Genomic DNA, 19,887 nt, shown 5'->3' with positions numbered 1-19,887 from the left:
TATGCTTTAGGTCTCAGGATTACCCCAGCTACTCTCAAAGGCCTTTTGTCTACTGTGTTGTATCCACTGCCTTGCCAACTTTATGGCTAACTTTTTTCTATTCTTGATCTTTCTGAAGCATATTCAGAAATAATAATCTGTTCTTCAATATAACCATATTTAAGACACCTATGACCCTATAGTTCCTTTTAAGCAACTGCCTCAATGAATTTGATTTGAAGCTGAAGTTTTCTCTAAAGGAGCAGTTTTACCATTTGTTACAAACTTTATAATTGGAATATTTTCTGAATTATACCTCATGTTAGTTAAAAACCATTTTCCAAGAATTGTATTTTAAACAGTCATGAAATTTTCCTATAAAGGAAGCTGCACATCTACTGAAAAGTAATTATAATTTCTGGAAAAAACCCTACATCAGTTTTGGAGTAGTAGCTTTTATCATGAATGAATTTATAGTAGTGTCTGTAGTATAACATAAGTGCTTATTCAAAATACAGTTTTGCTATTTTTTTCCATGACACCATAACCTTTTAACAGTCCTTCTGACAAGACATTGCAACATTTTATCTGGAATGTAGGCAGAAGTGCAAAACTTGTGGAATGAAAACTTGATTATTCTGGATACAGCAAAAAATTTGGGCTATGAAGTGGTTGACACCTTTGCCATCACCATGGGACGTTACAAAGAATTCCTGCGAGGGAAGTGCGGCTGCCATTTCCATGAGGTAATAGTTTACACTTATATCATTCCCAGGTATTTAAGATATTTTAACTGTCAGATCTTAGAAACAAGAAGGTGTGTGGTGAGGTCAGCATCTGTCATTCAAAGTTAGGCCTGAATACAAATCATGGCAAAAGCAGTTTGTATAGTGGCATTTATCCATCATTGCTCACAGTGCCAGGCAACCCAAGGACATGCTGAACTGCTGGCACAGTGAAATAAAAAATAAACGTGCCTTTCTGCAAAGGTAACTCATATAAAAGGATGTTGCACAGTTTCCAGGTTCTTGTATTATTTGTTATGTTATCTCTGCTACATCTGCATAGTTTCAGTTTCTCTTTTTACTCAGTCTCACAGGTTTTTGACTGATGCATTCCTAACTGAACAGATCAGCACACTCACATCAAACCATAAGTACAGTTGAAATGGAGCTTAAAATTGAAGAACCAATCTTACTACTATATATCTGTTTTCCTATGCCTGAGAAAAAATAATCTGGGATAGTTACCATGATCCACTGTACAAACATAAGGGTAGATGGCTTGTTCTCACTCACACCAGTAGTCCTGCTTTCTTGACTAAAATCTACAGAATTTTTTGGGAAGTGTTATCAGACTCAAGTGAGCCCATGTGCCATGCATCAGCCTCACAGCTGGTTTCCACCCCAGGCTCCATTCCACAGCATCTCACATGTTTTCAGGCCAGTGCCATGGCCTCTATCCTGCTTTGGGGCCAACATCAGCAGGTGTGGTTAGTAACCAGTCCTCTAATATACTCTGCTCAATACTTGAGAGGCACAAACATAGCTCAGTCCAAATGAAACTGGAAAAGAGGGAGTAAGTCACAGAGTACATACTTATGTGATTGATAAATAGTCCTATGTAGCAAATGCTTCCCTCCATTTTACCCAGACAGTTGTATTGACCTTTTTTTATCTTGAACCCAGATGCTGGTGTTTTTGTGGAGGATTGCTGATTGCTGATGTTTGCCATTTCCACAGATCTTGTGAGTGAAACAGAGAGCTTCAAAATTAAATATTTCAAATGCCTTGTATGGAACTGGGTGGAAAAACAGCCGGGCGTGACCACTCATCAGCATTTTTTCATGTACTCCTCCATCATTTTGTATGAGCTCATGTGCAGATTTAGTCTTGCTTCTCTGCTGAAGGAATCTCAACACAGTATGAGTTTCTGGGGAGGATCACGGAGAATTTGGCTCACAGAGGTGTTATTAATGAGGCTTGAGAGGTCACTGTGCCTGAAAGATTCATAGATATGCCCAGTAGAATCCATCATGCACCAAAAGCCAGATTTGATCCTGGAGGAAAGCAAAAAGAAAGTCCTTGAGTTCTTTCGATACTTCATTATTTTTAATAGTTTTGTCATCAGCTTATTTTTGCATCCTGGCTAGTGGAGTTTCATTAGGTGCTGAAGCAATTTGCACCAGGAAAATGGTATTTTGCCCCCAAGGACAAAGCCAAGAACACAGTGTAAAACCCCAGCACTTTTCATGTTTCCTGAAACCACATGAAACAGATTAAATCTTGCTCTTTGTACTTTCACTTTATTTCTCTTAAAAACTGACATTCCTAAAGTCTCAGAAGATGGCGCCCCTCTGTAAATGCCATCCGAGCTAAAGCATGGCTATGCAGGAATGGAGGACTGGCCAATCTGTGCAGTCAAAAAACAAGAACTGAAACGCCTTCAGCAGTTCTCATTTAGTTCCCACTAGCTGGCTGAAGAGAAAGCTATTTCCTTTGAATGGCCTGAAGAAATATTTGAGTTCCCACCAACCCATTTCAGAGGGTCTCAGGTGACCCTGATATCATAGAAATTTCCATCTCTGTAGACTCTACAATCTTTGCTCAGATTTCTAAGGGATCTGGACTTTCAAAGGGATTATACTCAGCTGGGATAAAATATCTTGCACAGCCCTAGCACTTACTGCCCAACATAATTCTAGTTCTATGCACACATGAAAACTTGATTTTTTTATCTACCTCATTGTTTGAAAATTCTTATGGACATTAGTCAGGACTATACAATTATTACAGAAGCTATTTTTAAATTCAGATTTATTTCCTATTTTAATGGAAGTGAAATCATAATCACTACACAGAAATTAGCAACCTTGGGCTTTTTGTATCTTAATCAGAGTCTGGCTGCTGGTGGCTGGGTGAACATTAGATTGCATTCCTGGGAGATTATGCCTAACAGGAATGCAGTTTGGGTGATTGGTTCAAGGTGGCATCATTTTGAAATAATTGTAAGATCTAAGGCACTAATTTAGAAAAATGAACCTACAGTAATTGCATGAAAACAAATAATAGCCCTTGGACTAGCTGTATGAAATTGATCAGACAATATATTCATTTTCTACATGGATAATTCCTGTTTTCAGTTCTGCCAGCTCCCTCATAGTCTCTCTGCTCAGTCTTTCAAGCCCTTGCACATGTTATTTCTTCACTTACACCTAATTTTGTATGATTTCATTTATTGTGAGCTTCACCACATATGAGTGTTGATTCCGATTGTTCAGTGACAGTAAATATACATTATATTTTTAAAAGCCAGCATGCATAAATATGTGCATTAATAAATGAATTTGCATTTTCAAGTGTCTGCTGTGATTGATATAGCAGGAAAACTCGTGGACATAAGATCTATCAAGTCGGCATATATATACAATTTTTAAAATAATTTAACCACCTTTTCTGTGTTTTCTGGGTTTTCCACTGCCTGGACTGAGGTCCTCTGTCCTGCATATGTGCCAGGTTCTAAAGTCTTGTCTCTCTGGAAGCTCCTTCATTTTTCATCAGTGACTGGGTGTTCACTGAGACAAGACCTTCAGCACTTCACAGGAGATCACCCCCCCCCCCCACCCCAGTTGTTAAGTTCCTGACAACCATACCTTTCATTTTGTCACTTGTTAGTCCCATGAGCATGTTTTTATTCCATACAAGTTGAACACAGTCATCCCAGAGCTTTATGCATGTTTCAGGGGCCAAGGTGAAGCATTCTTCAACACTAAGTTACTGAATGATGTTGTGGTTCTGTCCCTGTGGTGTTCTGGGGAGAGGAATGTTAAATTGCATCATAACTCCTTTCTTGAAGAAACACAACACATAAGGGTTTTCATCTCAATGTGAGGTTGGGCTAGGCATTCTCACAGGGCTTATAGCTGAGATACGTTATATGTGCCTCAAGTGCCTCGTATCAGAGCATAATTTAAAACTTTGCATAATTTCTGCAATTTGGAGCAGTCATGAGTTTGTTTTTCCACATGCTAAAAATATACAGACAAGCTGTTGAGTATGAATTTAATTGTTTTAGGTATATTGTCTCTACTGAAGAGAACAGAGTCTAATACACAAAGGTATTACAAAGTCAAATGACTGAATATAATGAGCCTATGCATGTAGATTTCAAAAACTAAGATCTTGCTCTTTATTTAGTTTGCAGCATAACAAGTTGGCCCTTAAAATAATGTTTATGAGCAACTTGTTCCTCAAGGTAAGAGTATCAGGACCTGCTTCATGGACAACTGCCTCAGCATTTCTGCACACACAGCTGTGTGTCTGTCTTTCTAGGTGCAGGCAGAAAGCACTCATATATGTCATTTCTTTTGCAGGTGGTGAAATCCAATCCCTCTGAAGAAAGGCCACACATAACAATGACGTTATCGAGGCACTATACGCTGGGGAAATATTTTGGCAATCAAAGCAAACCGTCACAACTGCAGGACTATGCAACAAATTCTCAGTCCCCGTATCATGTCCGAGGTCCAATAAATCAAGTGTATTCTGAAATCCTTCTCAGCAGGCTCTGTGCAAGTAAGAGGCAGTTTAGCAGCACATAGCTTCTCTTGGATATAGCACCGAGACTAGAGAAGTGCCACTTCCCGAGTGGCAGTTGAAGGACCACGGTGGATTTACAATATGCTTCCTTGATTGACTGCAGGCACACAAAGAGAGTTTGGGACATGTGATACTGGAAAAACCTTACGAAATTAAGATATGCCCTGGTGACTCTGTTATGTGAAAATGGAAGATAGAGGGTTGCAAAGGAGAAAAGAGGAGAAGTTACTTGTACTGTTTCCAAAGACTAGAATGGCTGTAGTTCAAGCAAGCATGTATTATTGATAGCAGAAAGAGACCTGTATATTCACTTGAACATTTGGAAAGGGCTGGTTTAAGTCTTCAGCACTATTTAGTTTTCTATTTATAGAGACACTGTAATATTTGAATGTATTTAGAAACTGACTACATTCCGTTTGAAAGAGTTTTATTTAATGTGGACAGGTTTCCCTTCCATATCAAACATTTTCTGTTTAGACACTTACAGAATTTGGAAATGTCTATTAGCATTTTACTGGTGATGCTGAGTTTTGAACTCTAGTGTTTTTAGTGAACACACATCTCTTCTTTGTATCTTAGATGAAACAGATATCTACTTTTTTGCATGTTCTGAAGCTAACAGGGAGATAGGTTACCTACACTTGAGATTGATTGTAACTCTCTCAATGTAACATGTAAATATAGAGAATTTGTTAACATAAATTTATTTATGATCCCAGTTTAGGAGGGTGTCCATATGCAGGAAGAATGCTTAGAAAAGTGCTTCAGTATCTACCTTGGCCTGTAAGCCGATCAAATGTTCTTCCTGCACAGAAGTGCCATTTCTTTAATGATTTTTTATAAAATACTTCCCAATGTGTGAAGCCAGTACCACAGACATAACAAAAATCCCCCTTGCAAGCCCACATAAGAATTTCAGTATCTGGTAATTTATCTATCATAAAAAGTGTGGGATGTGATGACAGCAGAATATACTGCCAGCATCTCTTGCTTGGCACAGACAAGACCTTCTCCGAATGCCAGTTTCAGTTCAGACCTTCTCTGAACTGTAGTTTTATGCTGTAGCCCAGCTACATCCCCAGTGTTTGCAGACCTTGTGTGGGTGACACCTCAGGGAGAAGCTGTGTATTAGCCCCACAGCAGTGGCAGCCCACCCATTCACAGCTGTAGTGCCCAATGAGAAACTGTGAATGGATCAGGATTAACAGCTGGATGGCAGGTTAGTGGCAACCCATAGGACTGCTGTCCCTATAAATTATCCAGCTGTGGATTTTTATTCCTCCAGTCACACAGCAGGCAATCAAGGCACCACTCTACCACCATGCAACAGAGAAGGGTGTTTTAACCAGGCAGGTGCAACTCTAACAAAGGATCTGCTGAGTTCTGTGTTGTGCTTCCCTATCACATTTTTACATATCATCCTCCACTAGCTTCAGCTTTGGGAAAGGAAGCCACAAACAATGTCAGGGAATAAACCAATTATAGCAAGGAACGAATCATCTTACTTCCCTTAGTAGCACACAGAAGGGCTGCCCTATATAGAAGTAAGGCTAGCAATTAATGACACAGCATTTAGTATTTGCCTAAGAATCTGTATCTACCAACAGTCTGGATGCCCAGCTATAGTTCTGTGAATTTTTGCTTCTTCAGGTAAGATATTTAAATATAATGTAAATGTAATAGGAAAATGTCATGCAATATGGAGTTTGGCATCCTAGCTGACAGAGAGTATCCTCCAAAACAGAGGCTAGCATACCTAATTTAAGACACCTTTCTATATATTGAACAAGCTCCTAATTTAGATAACAACAAAATTATTGAGATGGTATGATTATATGTGTTTCTGTATAATATGCTTCTGATTGCTTACAGCAAATATCCCCAAATTTCAATGTAAGGTTTTCCCTGGCATGGAGACCTACATGAAAGATGGGTCAGGAGCTGTGCGTAAGTACTGAATATATCAGCATTTGGTTTTGAGCAATATGATTACCTAAAGAATATAATTTAATGCAAATGATGTAATATATTCTCTTGGGTCTGAAAATCCAGGGCTGCATGACCTTAAAACTGAAGGACAGAATATCGTCATTAATATTAGTAGATGCAAAATACAGCCAGATGTCTTTGGTATTAAGATGATCAATGATAAGTGCATTACAGTTCTGCTTCTGATAAGAAGTTTTTTTGTAGCTCATTTAAATCCACATGCTGTTACTGTTATTGTTCTGTACACAAGTGTTTTTAAGGCATTACTGGGTTTTATGTTTTGTTTGGTTTTTTGTTTGTTTTTTTTTTAGCCAAAACTGTTGCTGAAGCTTTAGCTAAGTGATGAAAAGGAAAGAGCTGACTTTGTTATACTGTAGTGGATATCAGTGAATGTGCAATTCATCAGTTCTGGTTTCAACACAAAATGGTTTACATGTGCTGTACACCCAGATGTCTTAATGCTTTCCTAATCTTAATATTTTTCAAGTGTATTAAGTGTATATTTTCCTGTGTGTTTTCTGTTTTTTACATGTCTGTGTACATTTATTTGTCTGTACAAAGTCATTGGTACAATTTGCAAATTGATCTTTATTTAAACAAGTTCTTTGAATAAGCTTTTTCCAACACTATGTATGATCCACATAGTCTTAGGAATAAACAAAGGATACTAAGCTACATTTTTGTTACTCAACTTTAAAATATATCTAGTATCTCTATGTATGTGAAAGATGAGAGTTGATATTGACATGCAAGGACTGCTGGCTCATATGCATTAAAATTTATGGATTAAGACAATAAAAGGATTACTGTGTTTGAATTCCAGTGAGATCACGTGTTGCTATCTGCAGTTTACTCTAGAATTACTATCTCTGCTGTGACATTTTACCTGAATAAAAATTAAAATGTTCCTATAGTCCATATATCTACCTACCTTAGTCCCATTACTTACCATTAAAATAGCAAAAGACTTAGCTGTCAGGTTAAGTTCCACCTCCTAATACAGACATGAGTGGCCCTGGAATTAGTGGCAGGATTGAAATATTTAAGATGGGGAACAAATACTCTGAGAAGTGGGGTTTTCTGCTCAATGTCTACTTGGCAGCATGTGGAGCTTAGAACAGAACTAGGGCATGCTTTAAGCTATAGGTAGAGAAAGAATGGAGCTGTGTTGCAAAATAAATACTCTGATATACAGAGCAGCAATCTCAGTTATTATTGCATGCCTTTAGTGAGTTGGAGCTCCTCACCTCTCATATAATCCCATAGATGTTGAACAGTGAATTGGGTTAGAGCCTTGCAGGGCATACCTGGCCACCTTGATTTAGTCTGTCTTAATAAATACCTTTGGAATAACTGACTTACTTTGGAAAAAAAATATTTCCCTTATTGTAGGGAAGTGCCTTGACAAGTCATCTCTGTCATCAGAGTTGCTAGATTTCAGGGAGCTGAACGACTGGACTCCAAATACAATATTTAGTCTTGGTATTCATTTGAAAATTATAATCTTTAGAATAATCTCTTTCACACTGTTAAATACAAGGCCTTTATTTTTCTCTTCTGTGACACATTAAAGGGACATCAAAGTAAGTTTATTTGCTTAGTGGGTGGGGTAGTGAGGCATCAAATTACCTCAAGGTTGAAATAACCACTAATAGTTATGATTCTGTTGCTATGTTGAGCCAAAGAGAATGCTTTGAAGATGCAGATATGTGTGATATTAAGTTGACTGCAGTCCAGGGATCTTTCAGATTACTCTTTTAGAGTAAAGCAATTTTTAGAGGTGCAGTGAACTATTTGGCATAGACTCAAACTGCTAAACAAGTCTGTAGGGTCACATGAAAAATATGGTCTTACCTTTTTGTTTGCCTGCTAGCTTTGCATCTGGCTTGTTTTACCTCCCTGGATATGTACAACCTGCTTTACCCCACATCAGCCTTTCTTTCAGATGACCTTAAGAATTTATGTTTTGTCAGACTTCTGGAAATCTGAGATATAACTGATGCAAATTAAGTCTGAATCTTCAAAATACTTTTTTTTTTTTTTTTTTCAAGCCCAAAAGCACCAGAATATGTTGGGAAAGGGTTCGGTAATCAAGCGACAACTCAATATGAGTTAGCAACTTGTTCCGTTTATTAGGAAAATATTGTACTTCTTTATAGTGTTAATTATCTGACACTTACTTCTAACCAATCTCCCACAAGAATAAAGCAGGGGTAGACAAGCCTCTTATCCAGGGCAGTGATTTTCTCCTATGAATTTAAAACTGCTGTGTTGTATTAAGTAGTTAGTTTGCACCAGCACTTAGCTCTTCATGGAGCTTGCCTTTGCCAAGCAATAATCCACCTTTTAAACTCCACTGCAATCTTTACTTGTGTAAATTTTCCAAACACCAGAACAGTCTGTGTAAAATGCAGGCATAGCTCTTTATTGGTGCTGGTACGTATTTGCTGGTACCTTTGGAATATCCACTGAACAGAAAAGCTCTGACTACACAGTAAAAAGACACTGTGCATTTTAGGCTTACTTGCCTGTGATTAGTTTGTACTAAAAATAGTGCTACATGTCAGTCTAGGCCAGTACCTGGAGCTAAGTGTCCTAGAAAACTACTCAAGTAATTAACTATGATGGTCAAGATGAGCCTGTGGGGTCACAACAGTGTTGTCTGCAGCACAAGTTTCTGTTGTGATGGATTTCTCCCATTTCTGCATTTTTTCTTCTGATTGTTTGGCCAGCTCTTGGCACCTGTGGGTGCCAATCCTGCAATCCCTCAAGCATGTTCAACAGCCTTGGCAAGGGACACCACATTAAGCAGCTGTGAACTCAAGATCAAGTATATGTTTAAATAAAATCTGAGGTCTTTATGAAACATAGCATCTAATAAGCATCACCTTCATTTCCTCTAGTACTGAACTTTCCTAATGAGAAGCAGAATTCGCTCCCTTTCAGCTGAAACTCAAATACCAAGGTATTTCCTCAGCTTTTGACAAGCTTTTTTTCCCACTACTCGCTTGCCTGAAATGAAGGGAGGGAACTGCTCTGCACGCTCCTGCCTAACCGAGTGAGGTGTGTTTACACAGTAACTGCAGTGGGCATTTCCCTCCCATACTTCATTGTGGGGACAACATTCCCACAGCAGATGGTGTTTTCAATACAGTGAATTTTTAAATGTCTTTTGAGCAGTCACAGTCTATGTGGTTAAAACAGACAGCTCAGTGTCTGCCAGCACTGCTTGTCCCAGTGCTGCCCTAAGGATGCTGGGTGAAGACAAAACTGCAGAATTAAAATCCTTCAGTAAGGAATAAAAATTACTCAGGCACCTCTTGACAAAGGACAGTTAAGAAGAGCTCACTGCAGATCAAATGTGTGAAATTAATGTTATCAGGAGCCCTTTAAAGTTAGTAAATTATATGGATTACTGTGAAGTATGGAAGATCTGATCTGTGCTGGGCAGTTCCAGAAACATCTTTTATATTTTCTTTTGTTCTTGTCATTATCAACTTCCATATTTCTGTTATGATTCTGTGGTACTAAGAAGCTGGAAGTAATATTTCTACTCTGCCTGATAATGATTGTACAGCCTCCCCAGATGGTAGTCAAATCATCTAACAGATGAGAGAACTTTTATTAGTTCTGAACTGTATTTCTCCTTTACTTCCATATGCCAGCTCCAAAGTTTCTTTATATTTATAGAAAGCTTTATTTATGATAGCTCTAATGCCTCCAATGTATTCAAAGAAACCTGTCAATCCCTATTTATTCTAACGGGATGGAAAACACTTCAAGCCTTGAAACCCTGACCTTGCAAGCCATGAGATAATGCAGCACCCAGAGTGATCTAGCCCACAAATGGCTTCCTGTGAAACAGAGAATCACAGTTGTGTTCTACTTTAGTTTTCACTGGGGTGATTACAATTTAAACATGATTTATGTGGACTGATAGATGTGTTTTTTTTCATCTCAGTGCCTTTGTTGAGCTCTCTTTACAGCAAATGGTATCTATTAGCTACTGTAAAATCCTGTTTCAACATCCTTTGACACTGTGTCCTGCCCATTTCTTATAAAACACATACATACAAGGGAATTTACTACTCATGGTAAAAGGTTAAATCATAACAGGTATTACTGCTCCACCCATTACCATTCCCTAAATTCTACATTGCATCATTTCTGTGCAATAACAAGGAGTCAGGGTCTAGTAACTTCTTAATGCAGGGCTCCCGAGTCTCTAGAATAGTTCAGTACTGTAGCCCTGATGGAGCTATCAAAATAACACACCTTCAGCTGTGAAATGCATACAGCAGAGCCTGCAGGCATGCTCAAAACTTGCCTGTTGGATCAAGGCCAGCCTGGAAGTCAAGGATGACAGCTTCTAGAGACTGTTGTCAGGAACCAAAACCTGGTTTCCTGCTTAACTTTACATATTTAACAGAGGCATTGTAATTATGATTGTGGTCACACTAGGCTTCTTTGTAATCATCACAGAAAGACCAAAATCTGAATTATTCTCTAGAAGTGTCTATTATTTTAACAATATTGTTTACTGTAAAGGGAACCTAAAAAACTCCAATTTTTCTGATTGGTGCCTAAAATTTTGCGAGAAGAACGTCAGTTCAACAGAGATGTGCCTGTAGGATTCATTATGAAGGTAAGAGATGTTTTTACATCCCCCTTCTTCTCCTTCACTGCAGGAACTTGATCACAAGCCCACCACCATCACCAGGAGATGCTTTCCAGCATGGATAACATGGAACATTCTCAATATCTGCTCCTGGAGCTGGTTGTATGTTTAATAGTGCACTGAATCAGAGGGATGCCAGTCCTGCAGGTGAGCAGAACATTTCAAGGTAGTATGGGGTATACAGGTTTAAGACCCTTCATTAGGGTAAATGAAGAGCAAATCTCTACCTACTACCTTACAAGAGGGCTTGGTGAATGCTTGTTTCTGTGAGAAAAACCAGACTGACAAGCACCTAACTCCAGGAAAAAATAGAGATTCTTTTTCAAATTTAGAGGTCATATCAGAGATAGGTACCTGGTTGGTACCTGAGGGCCCAACTTCCAGCAATTATTTCTGTACCAGAAGTGCATTGTGAGCCCAAGTAACTTAGGGACTACTGACCACTGTGCAGGAAAAATGTCTAATAGGCATTTAAAAATGAGCCTAACCTTGGCCACATTCCCCATTTTGGTCCTATAAAGAATTTAGTGCCCTTAGCATGTCTCCACACCTCATACACAAATACACCCCCAACATCACAGCTCCGTGTGTAGCTGTTCATGTAATTGCTCTCTACCTCACTTAGTTCAAAATGATACAGTATAGAAGAGACCTCTTTGAATTGTAGTGTGTAAACTAACTTGTGCAATTTCAGATGGTTTGAGTGGGGCAGCTGGGAGACAGCAGTTATGACAGGGTGAAGGTAGCATCCCTGAAGATGTAGAGGGGTAAGGCAACTGAAGAGCTGGAGCCAGGAGGGAGCTGACGATCTCCCCACAAGTAAGGTGCAGTAAAACCATATCCATCCCCACTGAAGTGCTGTTGGCGGACTTGTCCTCACCTCCTAGTGTTTAAATGCCTGGCTGCAAATATTCTCAATGTGAATAAATATCTGCTACAAATACAAGTTTGTAAATGAGAATAAAAGGTTCAGAAGCAGGAACTTCTAAGTGTTTGGTAACTATATCTAACTGTGTCTAGGGAGCCTGAGGAACTACTGTGAATCTTTAAAACAAGTTAACACCTGCTCCTCACACTTCTGTTAATTAAAATTCAGTAGAGATGCAAGTCATTGAAATGAGTGATCTGTCACTCCACAGGAGCCAGTCTGGAGCAGAGCATCTGTCTAGACAATGCCACAATTACCACATTTTGTATCTGGTATGCCATCTTCCACACTCCTCCAGCCTGGGCACTTGGGTTACTTCCTAAGGCATGAAGGACAGAATATCAGCCCTCAAGTTCACAGTCATTTCTAGTTTTGACTAGACCAACTCCAGACAATCTGTTTTCACTGTGGGGATGTCAATAAAGTGCAGAGCTTCCTATAAGCTCTCAACCTCCAAGTAACAGCACCACCATCTCAACACTACAGAATATGGTCCTGCAGCTACTGGAAAAGAGTCAGTGCACTAGCACAGTCCAGTCTTTGGCAAGCAAAGTGACTGCCATATGCCAGAAAAGGGCAGCACTTGTACATCTGGAAAGACTTCTCTTGTTCAAAAGATATGCCACTTGACATGGATTTTCTTCAGTTTATTCCACTTGGGAACTTAAGATCTAGCCTTGCTCTGTACACCATAATGAGGTCTCTGCCTCCTTTGGGGCTGGAGAAAGCTGGGATGGACCTGTACCTTTCCATCATCCTGACCACACATTTTCTGGGATTTTTTTAAGTGAAAACACCACACTGAATTCTTGTTGCCTGGTTCAAGGCTGTTGTTGCCTCTGCTGAGCAAAAGCTTTCTACACAGAGCATAGAAGATCTAAGGAGAAAAGTCCTATAGAACATTTTAAGGGTTTGACAGTAATTCAGTCATGACAAGTTGCTGAAGTGAAAAGTATGGCTAATGTCCAAGTGGCAGTGCATTGCAATATAAAATGAAAGAAAAATCAAGGCTGGATTTACAAGGGCTCTTGCAAAAATGCTATGACACAACACTGGTAGATTTTAAATAAGGATTTGAGTCTTCAGATCTTTCACCAAGTTATGTTGAAGGATCTAGATGACTTGCTTGTTTGTTTCAGATAGAATTTTTGCAGGATTTTTCTCATCATGCAACAATATTGGTGGCAGTGCAAGCTGAAAAAAAGGATCTGAGGTCCAACCCTGGCTTGTTCATGCATGTTATCTTATTACTTTTGAAGAAAATATAGATGTGCAGTAGAAATTCTCTGTATCTTTCCAGGTTATTTGTGACAGATTTAGAGACAACTGTTATGAAAGCATCTAAGAAAATGCCCCGTTATGGTCACATATTCAGCTGCAGTCAATGCATCTGCTTCCTGGATCCGTAAAGATTTCATGGCCATCTAGCCAAGAATGGAGATAATACTGTGTCGTACACATAGGTACAATGTGTGGACCTGATCATATCTAGACTCCTTTTTCCAACTGGTTACATTTTTGTTTTAAAAGATCCCCAACAAGGTCCTCCAGATGGTCAAAAAATGACAAGCCTCTGAAGCCCAAAGTTCTTCAAATTTTCTCATGCTTTACTTAGTTGCACACCTTTATGGACATGATTGCATGCAAGAAATTCATGGATTCTCCTGGCACATCTTGATGAATCCTGCAAACAAGTCATTGTCAACCTTTTACAAAAGCATTCCCAGTCTTTTCCTTTTTCTGCCTTTCTTTGAATATTTCTTACTAAAACCTTTCAGCCTTTTCTTTTCCCCTTCCATCATTTTTCCTTACTTCTTCATCTCCTCTTCCACCAGCCCTGTCTATGAGCAAGTGACCAACCTCATTTTCCAGTCTCCACACATCACCTTAGCCTGCTGTCTAGTGTCCAGTTCTCAGTTGGTGAAGCTGGTGGTCTCCATCATCTTTAGTTTTGGACAAGTGGTGAAGGCTTTGTGAGCAAGGTAACGTGCCTGTGTTTACACAGGCCTGCTGCATAACTGAACCCTGGTAGAAGCAAAAGTTGTAAAAAGTCAAAAATTAAAATAAGGTGGGAATGCATTTCAGTTTTTCATTTTTTTCTTACAAGATCCATCTCTTCCTTAATCTCCTTCATTTTATCCTCCAGCTAATTAATTTCATCAAATTCCTATTTTTATAGAAATGCATCCTACCTGTCCATATCCTACCTATCCTTCCAACTCCTGTGTCTGTATAGGCAAAATTAAATGGTGTATTTACACAGTCATGTCCTCCTTTTTAGCTGATTCTAATACAGGGACAGACTAAAGGAAAGAAAGTTTTTTTGTTGTTGTTGAGATGGAGACCCCTGATTTAAACAGGCGGAGCTGTATTGCTGTCACATGGCAGATTTGGGATTTGGTGAGTAAATTGCACCAACTCTCACACTGACACTTGCATAAGTGGTCTCAGGAGTCGTATTGCAAAGCAGTGCCCCGTCTAACACATCACCTCAGCATACAGCTTTAAGGGTCTTAAAGCTTCTATTAAAAAGATGTTTCCATAGTTCCTGGCCACTTTCTGAAAGTGACAGATTCAGCAGATATGGAGTAGTTTTAACATCTGATTATATATATATTTAAGCCGATTTGCTTAGTTTTGTAAGGCAGGTAAATTTAAAAGTCAATATATAGACCTTCTATAGCCACAAATAATATAATGAATCTTTGTCCTCCAATACTGCTGCAGGGATCTGATCCAGTAGACACTTACTGTTAAGTTTATATGATGCAAATATAGTCTGATATAGCTTTATTTACCTGGCACTTATTTTTCTGATTTATCTATACTGCACAAATAGCACCATTTATTCCTAGAAAGTAGCAACAGATACGAAGTAGAGACCGTATGGAATATTTGCAAGCTCTGAAGATTTTATCATCAGATCTGAGAATATGTTTCTTTCCATTTTGAATACATATGATTCACTTAACATTTTGTATTTAGGCCTCCCTTTCAGCTATGGTGCATTAATTTTTGCCTTCACCAGTTTCTATAAAAGTAATTTTTATTGGTAAAGACACATGATCAGTATTTATTCTCTGTCTTTAAATTCAGCTTATATTTTTGTTTTGTCTTTGTCAGCATATTCTTAACTCTCAATATTTACACTTACCATAAGGAGACATTAGTGTCGATATTGCTAACAATGTCATCTTCAATCTCAAATGTAAAAATAAAAATATCAGTTCTTCATAACTGTGGCAATATAAATTTTGTGACAGCTGCAATTAAAAAAATATATTGACTTTCCTTTCATGTATTTTTGTGCCTGAATCACGCACTCAAGCTCCCTCTACAGTCATAAAAGCTTTTAATCACATGTGCCCATTTAGTTGTACTTCAAAGCACAAGTATCACCAAGTCAGTCTAAAAATCTTTCCTGTTCAATCCCCTATACTATTGGCCAGCATGCTATGATATCCTATATATAGCCTCAGGATGAGATAAACAGGAAGTGCACAGAGATACTAGATTTGCATGCTAACCAAGTCAGCTGTGTGATAATAAAAATAGAAAGCCCCACGGGCTTTCTACTCCTTTGTTCCAACAGATAAGGAAGTGTAACAAGCCTTGGAAAACACAAGATGATGTAAAGATCTAAAGATAGTAATTTCTGGAAAACAGGCTTATTCTCCCTTTTTTTTGGTGTGGACCAGGCCTGTTGTATATCATCATGATGTTTGTCCATGACTCTCTTGGATCCTTGCAGATAACACTTCCCAGAGAGCAGCTGAAGCGGGTGTATGTTCCATTGAAACACAGATAATGGGATGTCTGGCACTGGAAAACAATTTTGAGGAATAACACATAGCTTACGCTCCAAGTTCATTATCCAAAAGTATTTCCTAATCACTTCCACAGAAGTAGTCATAGATATTAAAAAAAAAATCAGTGACAGCAATGAAGCACCTGTCAGACTTTCACATGCAAAAGTGCCAAGCACAGCTGGGACAGTGGTGAGCCCAGGCAAATCCTAATGCAATTGCTGAAGATAATAAGAAAATAAAATAGATTATATTTACAGAAATGAAAAATCAAAGGACTTGATGGTACTGCCTGTTGTCCTTCACTACCTAAAAGGCAGGAAAATTTTGAAAAACAACGTAGTTGAATTTTTTGAGCAATAACAGAGGTTGAAAGCATTTGCTGTGGGTGTATCAAACCTATAAAACTATGCTTATTTCTATAAAGAAGATGTCATTAATTTGGTTTTGAGGCTGTAAATATTTTTATCATTCAGGAGAGAAACCTAATACTGTGTGCAGTATTAAAAAATATATTTGTGGCACTTAATTTTACAGCTGTGTTTCTGAGCTCCTTTACACTTTGTCTGGGGAATCTTTCACATACCCTAACAATGGCAACAAGCAAGAGATTTCAGGTGTCTGGGCAGCAGCCCTGTCTCTGCAGGATGGTGAGGAAAGGCAGAGGGAGTGACAAATTGTCCAGCTCCACTCTGGGAGTCAGGATTAACCACTGCACTTTTAAGGCACTGAGACACTTCCATCAGAGGTGTTTGCAGAGTCCTGGCATCACCTGCATGCTCCAGGGCAACACTGGGCCATGTACCTCCTGCTTGTCTCTTTGAGCAAAGACTACTTGACTGTATTATCTCCTGAAAGGGGTTGGGTGTGGGAGTCAGCCTGACCAGTATTCCAGATAAGGCAACCATCACCAAAGAAGAACTATACCCCCACCCTAAACCTTGGCAGGCATTACGTTGTGGTGACCCCAGAAAAAAGTTCCAAAGAGTTATGGAATTGCCTATGCTAATACCTCACACGTATTCCTAACCCTCATTTCCCAATTAATTATCACCACTCCCAGTTCCTAGAATGTTCTCCCCTTCTTGTATCCCCATTGGCCCTCAGCTGATGCAGTGTTCCACCCAGCCTACCCCATTGGACCCTACCTTCCCTTACTCCGCCTCTGCATCACTTTCCCCTGTATCCATTGGACCCTAACCTCAACTTCACCGCCTCTCTTGCCCCATATTTATACCCTAAGCCTCCTTTTATCTTTGTCTTTGACCACTGGCTCCTAAAGAGACCTTGTCCCCTTGGTTATTGTATTCAGATTTTTGGGCCTCATCCCACATTTACTTTCATTATTATTAAAGTGTTTTATGCTACTAAGTCCTGGTCATCGTACTGCTCTTTTGTTTTTCCCACTTTTGCCCTGATATCTGAGAACCCTAAGAAGTATTGTTGGGGACTGCCCTCGACCCTGATAGCTGGAGAATGCCTGGCCCCCTTCTCCAGGATGAATCCCAAGGCATGATTGCTACTGCCCATGCCATGCTAAGAAATACTGATCTCTCCTCACAGGAGTCGGGGAAATTGTAGGTGCTCGAGCTCCACATTGACCCCATTTTCACTGGTGGTCACTGGAGGTTTTTTTGCAGCTGTTGAGCTGCTCAAGCATCTCAGAACACAGGAGTAAAAGGAAGCTTTCAAATAAATAATTGTAAGCACAATAGGAAACTATCAATGGGAAAGGCATAAAAATGCAAAAAGTAAACCAAATAACCCAACTATTCCCTTTTATCCCCATGGCCTTAACTTTTGCATGATTTAGATCAACACGATTACAAGGTTGCTGAGATGTTAAACCCCAGCTATTCTGATAACTTGCCAGTTTAGCAGAGTTCAATTAGTTGGGGAGTCTAAGCCCTGTAGACTTTGGCATCTTGCCCACAGCTACACACATTTCAAACCACAACTACCTTGTCTTATGCAACAGTGGAGAGATATCACAGCTGCAGGAATATAAGAAGGGTAAGGTTTCCAAAGCTGAAAGACTTTGACAACGGTGTTAAAAGGTTTAAGTAGGTGGACACACTCCAGTGCCAGGCCCAGGCAAAAATGAAAATATTATTAGAAAGAGAGAAGAAGATGATCACTGAGGAGAGGAAATAAGGAAGTGGCTCAGGAAACAAGTAACATGTAACACTTAGCAAGATTTAGTAAGATTCGAAGAAATATTTGATGTTTGTCTTCTAACCCAATCAAAAATTTTGACAGTCTTACAAAACCTTCTAGTACAAGGCATCCTGTAACCATTTGATGTTAAAATAAGCATTTATGAAGGCACGTTATTGCTTTCTTATTAGGGAGTTTCTTACACCTTGATTTTTGAAATCTGCCGTGCTCATTGCCAGTAAAGAGATATCATTTTATATGGGCCTTGGATTATCCACTTTGTAACTGTATAAGGTTTTAATTTTTAAATATTTTTCACTTTTATCAATCAAAAAGTGTTAAGTGGAAATGGGGCAATATGTGCGACAAGGACTATTGGGGACATAAAGGAAAAATGCTGAGGCACAAAAGATGAAATTTATGCAGTGAAATGAGAGAGATTATTGGGATTGGGGATGGGGGGAACTTTGTAATCAATTATTTGAATTTTGAATATTTTACATGCTGCCCTATAACTGAAATGGCTCTTAGCTTGAAAAAGTAGGCCATTAATTTCTTCCCATTACCACCACACCATGGGTAGAAAGGGACTACTTCTGTAGTTGTTGATGCAATATCGTTCTGTCACTTTTCTTCCTAAGATTCCTCTATTCAAACTGGCCTTGTAGGTAAATTCACATGTATGGTGCAAGTAGTCTGACCATTGGACCAAATGCTCTGGAAATTAGGCACATATCCATACCTCGATGAATGAGAAGATAACAAATAGAATTTTGTATTACAACAGTTACTGAGTAGATTCTTGTTTCTATCATTACCTTCACTCAAATGATGAGTAGCTTATTAGAAATTGAATAATCAATAACCAAGGATCTTATCATGGCTTTGATGATCATGCACCATCTGACACCAGGAAATTAAATAGCTCCCTGAATGTCAGTTCTCTCATCACAGGATGGCAACAGTTCAGTGTGTGTGAATCATGTCTCTACTAGGAGATGTAACAAAATCATCAATGAAAGGCTTCTATGGAAAACGTTAATGCAAATTATCAGTTGGGGTGGGAATATAAATTGAGTTGTAGACAGCACTGCTCCTAGGGGAGCAGTTCTTCCTCCTTCCTCTACCTGTATTATACCTAAACTTCAGTGACCCCTTTGGGAGCAAGTGTGCTGCTTCTGTGCGTACCAGGAACATGCATGAGCACTCACACATAGTGCCTCATCCTGCTTATCCCAGGAACTTCTGTATAAAGCTTACACATACATCAACAAAGCAGTGGTGCTACATCCTCAGGGGAGTCTGATTTAAAACTAAAAAAGGAATACATCCAAATGTCCCCTCTGCACTGAAGTAATTTGGATTCTTCCATGCACTTGAGCTACTGTTCACCAAACTACACAATCACCTCCTACAATTTCTGCAACACCAGCCAGCAGCACCTACTCTGATATTATACACTTGATCTTAAAAACAACAACAACAACAACAGATTAAATTATTTTGCTTTAATTACAAATAAAACATTAGGCAAACTTTAAGTTGGTCAAAGAGTTCCTTTTTTCATTGTGTCCTGTCTCCAAGAGCATTTCTCATCATCCTCAGAACAAGCAGGGAAATTCATTAACTCCATAAATGTGCACTGCTATCAAATACAATTTTACTACTAATTTTAGCTTTTAATAGTCTGGGTGAAATCAGAATTAATAAGTGGATTTTATTCCCACATCTTTCACACTATGCTTTGGAGCC

The 19,887-nt window shown here is 39.0% G+C and overlaps 1 protein-coding gene across 1 annotated transcript in view; it reads left to right on the top strand.

The window, feature by feature from the left end:
• Nucleotides 1-4,579, top strand: part of CPED1 (cadherin like and PC-esterase domain containing 1) — a 141,720-nt gene extending 137,141 nt beyond the window's left edge. Inside the window, exons 21-22 of the mRNA XM_062491067.1 lie at nucleotides 579-725; nucleotides 4,352-4,579. Coding sequence (XP_062347051.1) covers nucleotides 579-725; nucleotides 4,352-4,579 — 375 coding nt within the window. The remainder of the gene's footprint in view (nucleotides 1-578; nucleotides 726-4,351) is intronic.
• The last annotated feature ends 15,308 nt before the right edge of the window (nucleotides 4,580-19,887 follow it).

Source organism: Cinclus cinclus, chromosome 4 (assembly GCF_963662255.1).
Source record: "Cinclus cinclus chromosome 4, bCinCin1.1, whole genome shotgun sequence".
Classification (NCBI taxonomy): domain Eukaryota; kingdom Metazoa; phylum Chordata; class Aves; order Passeriformes; family Cinclidae; genus Cinclus; species Cinclus cinclus.
This window is presented reverse-complemented; position numbering and strand designations above follow the sequence as displayed.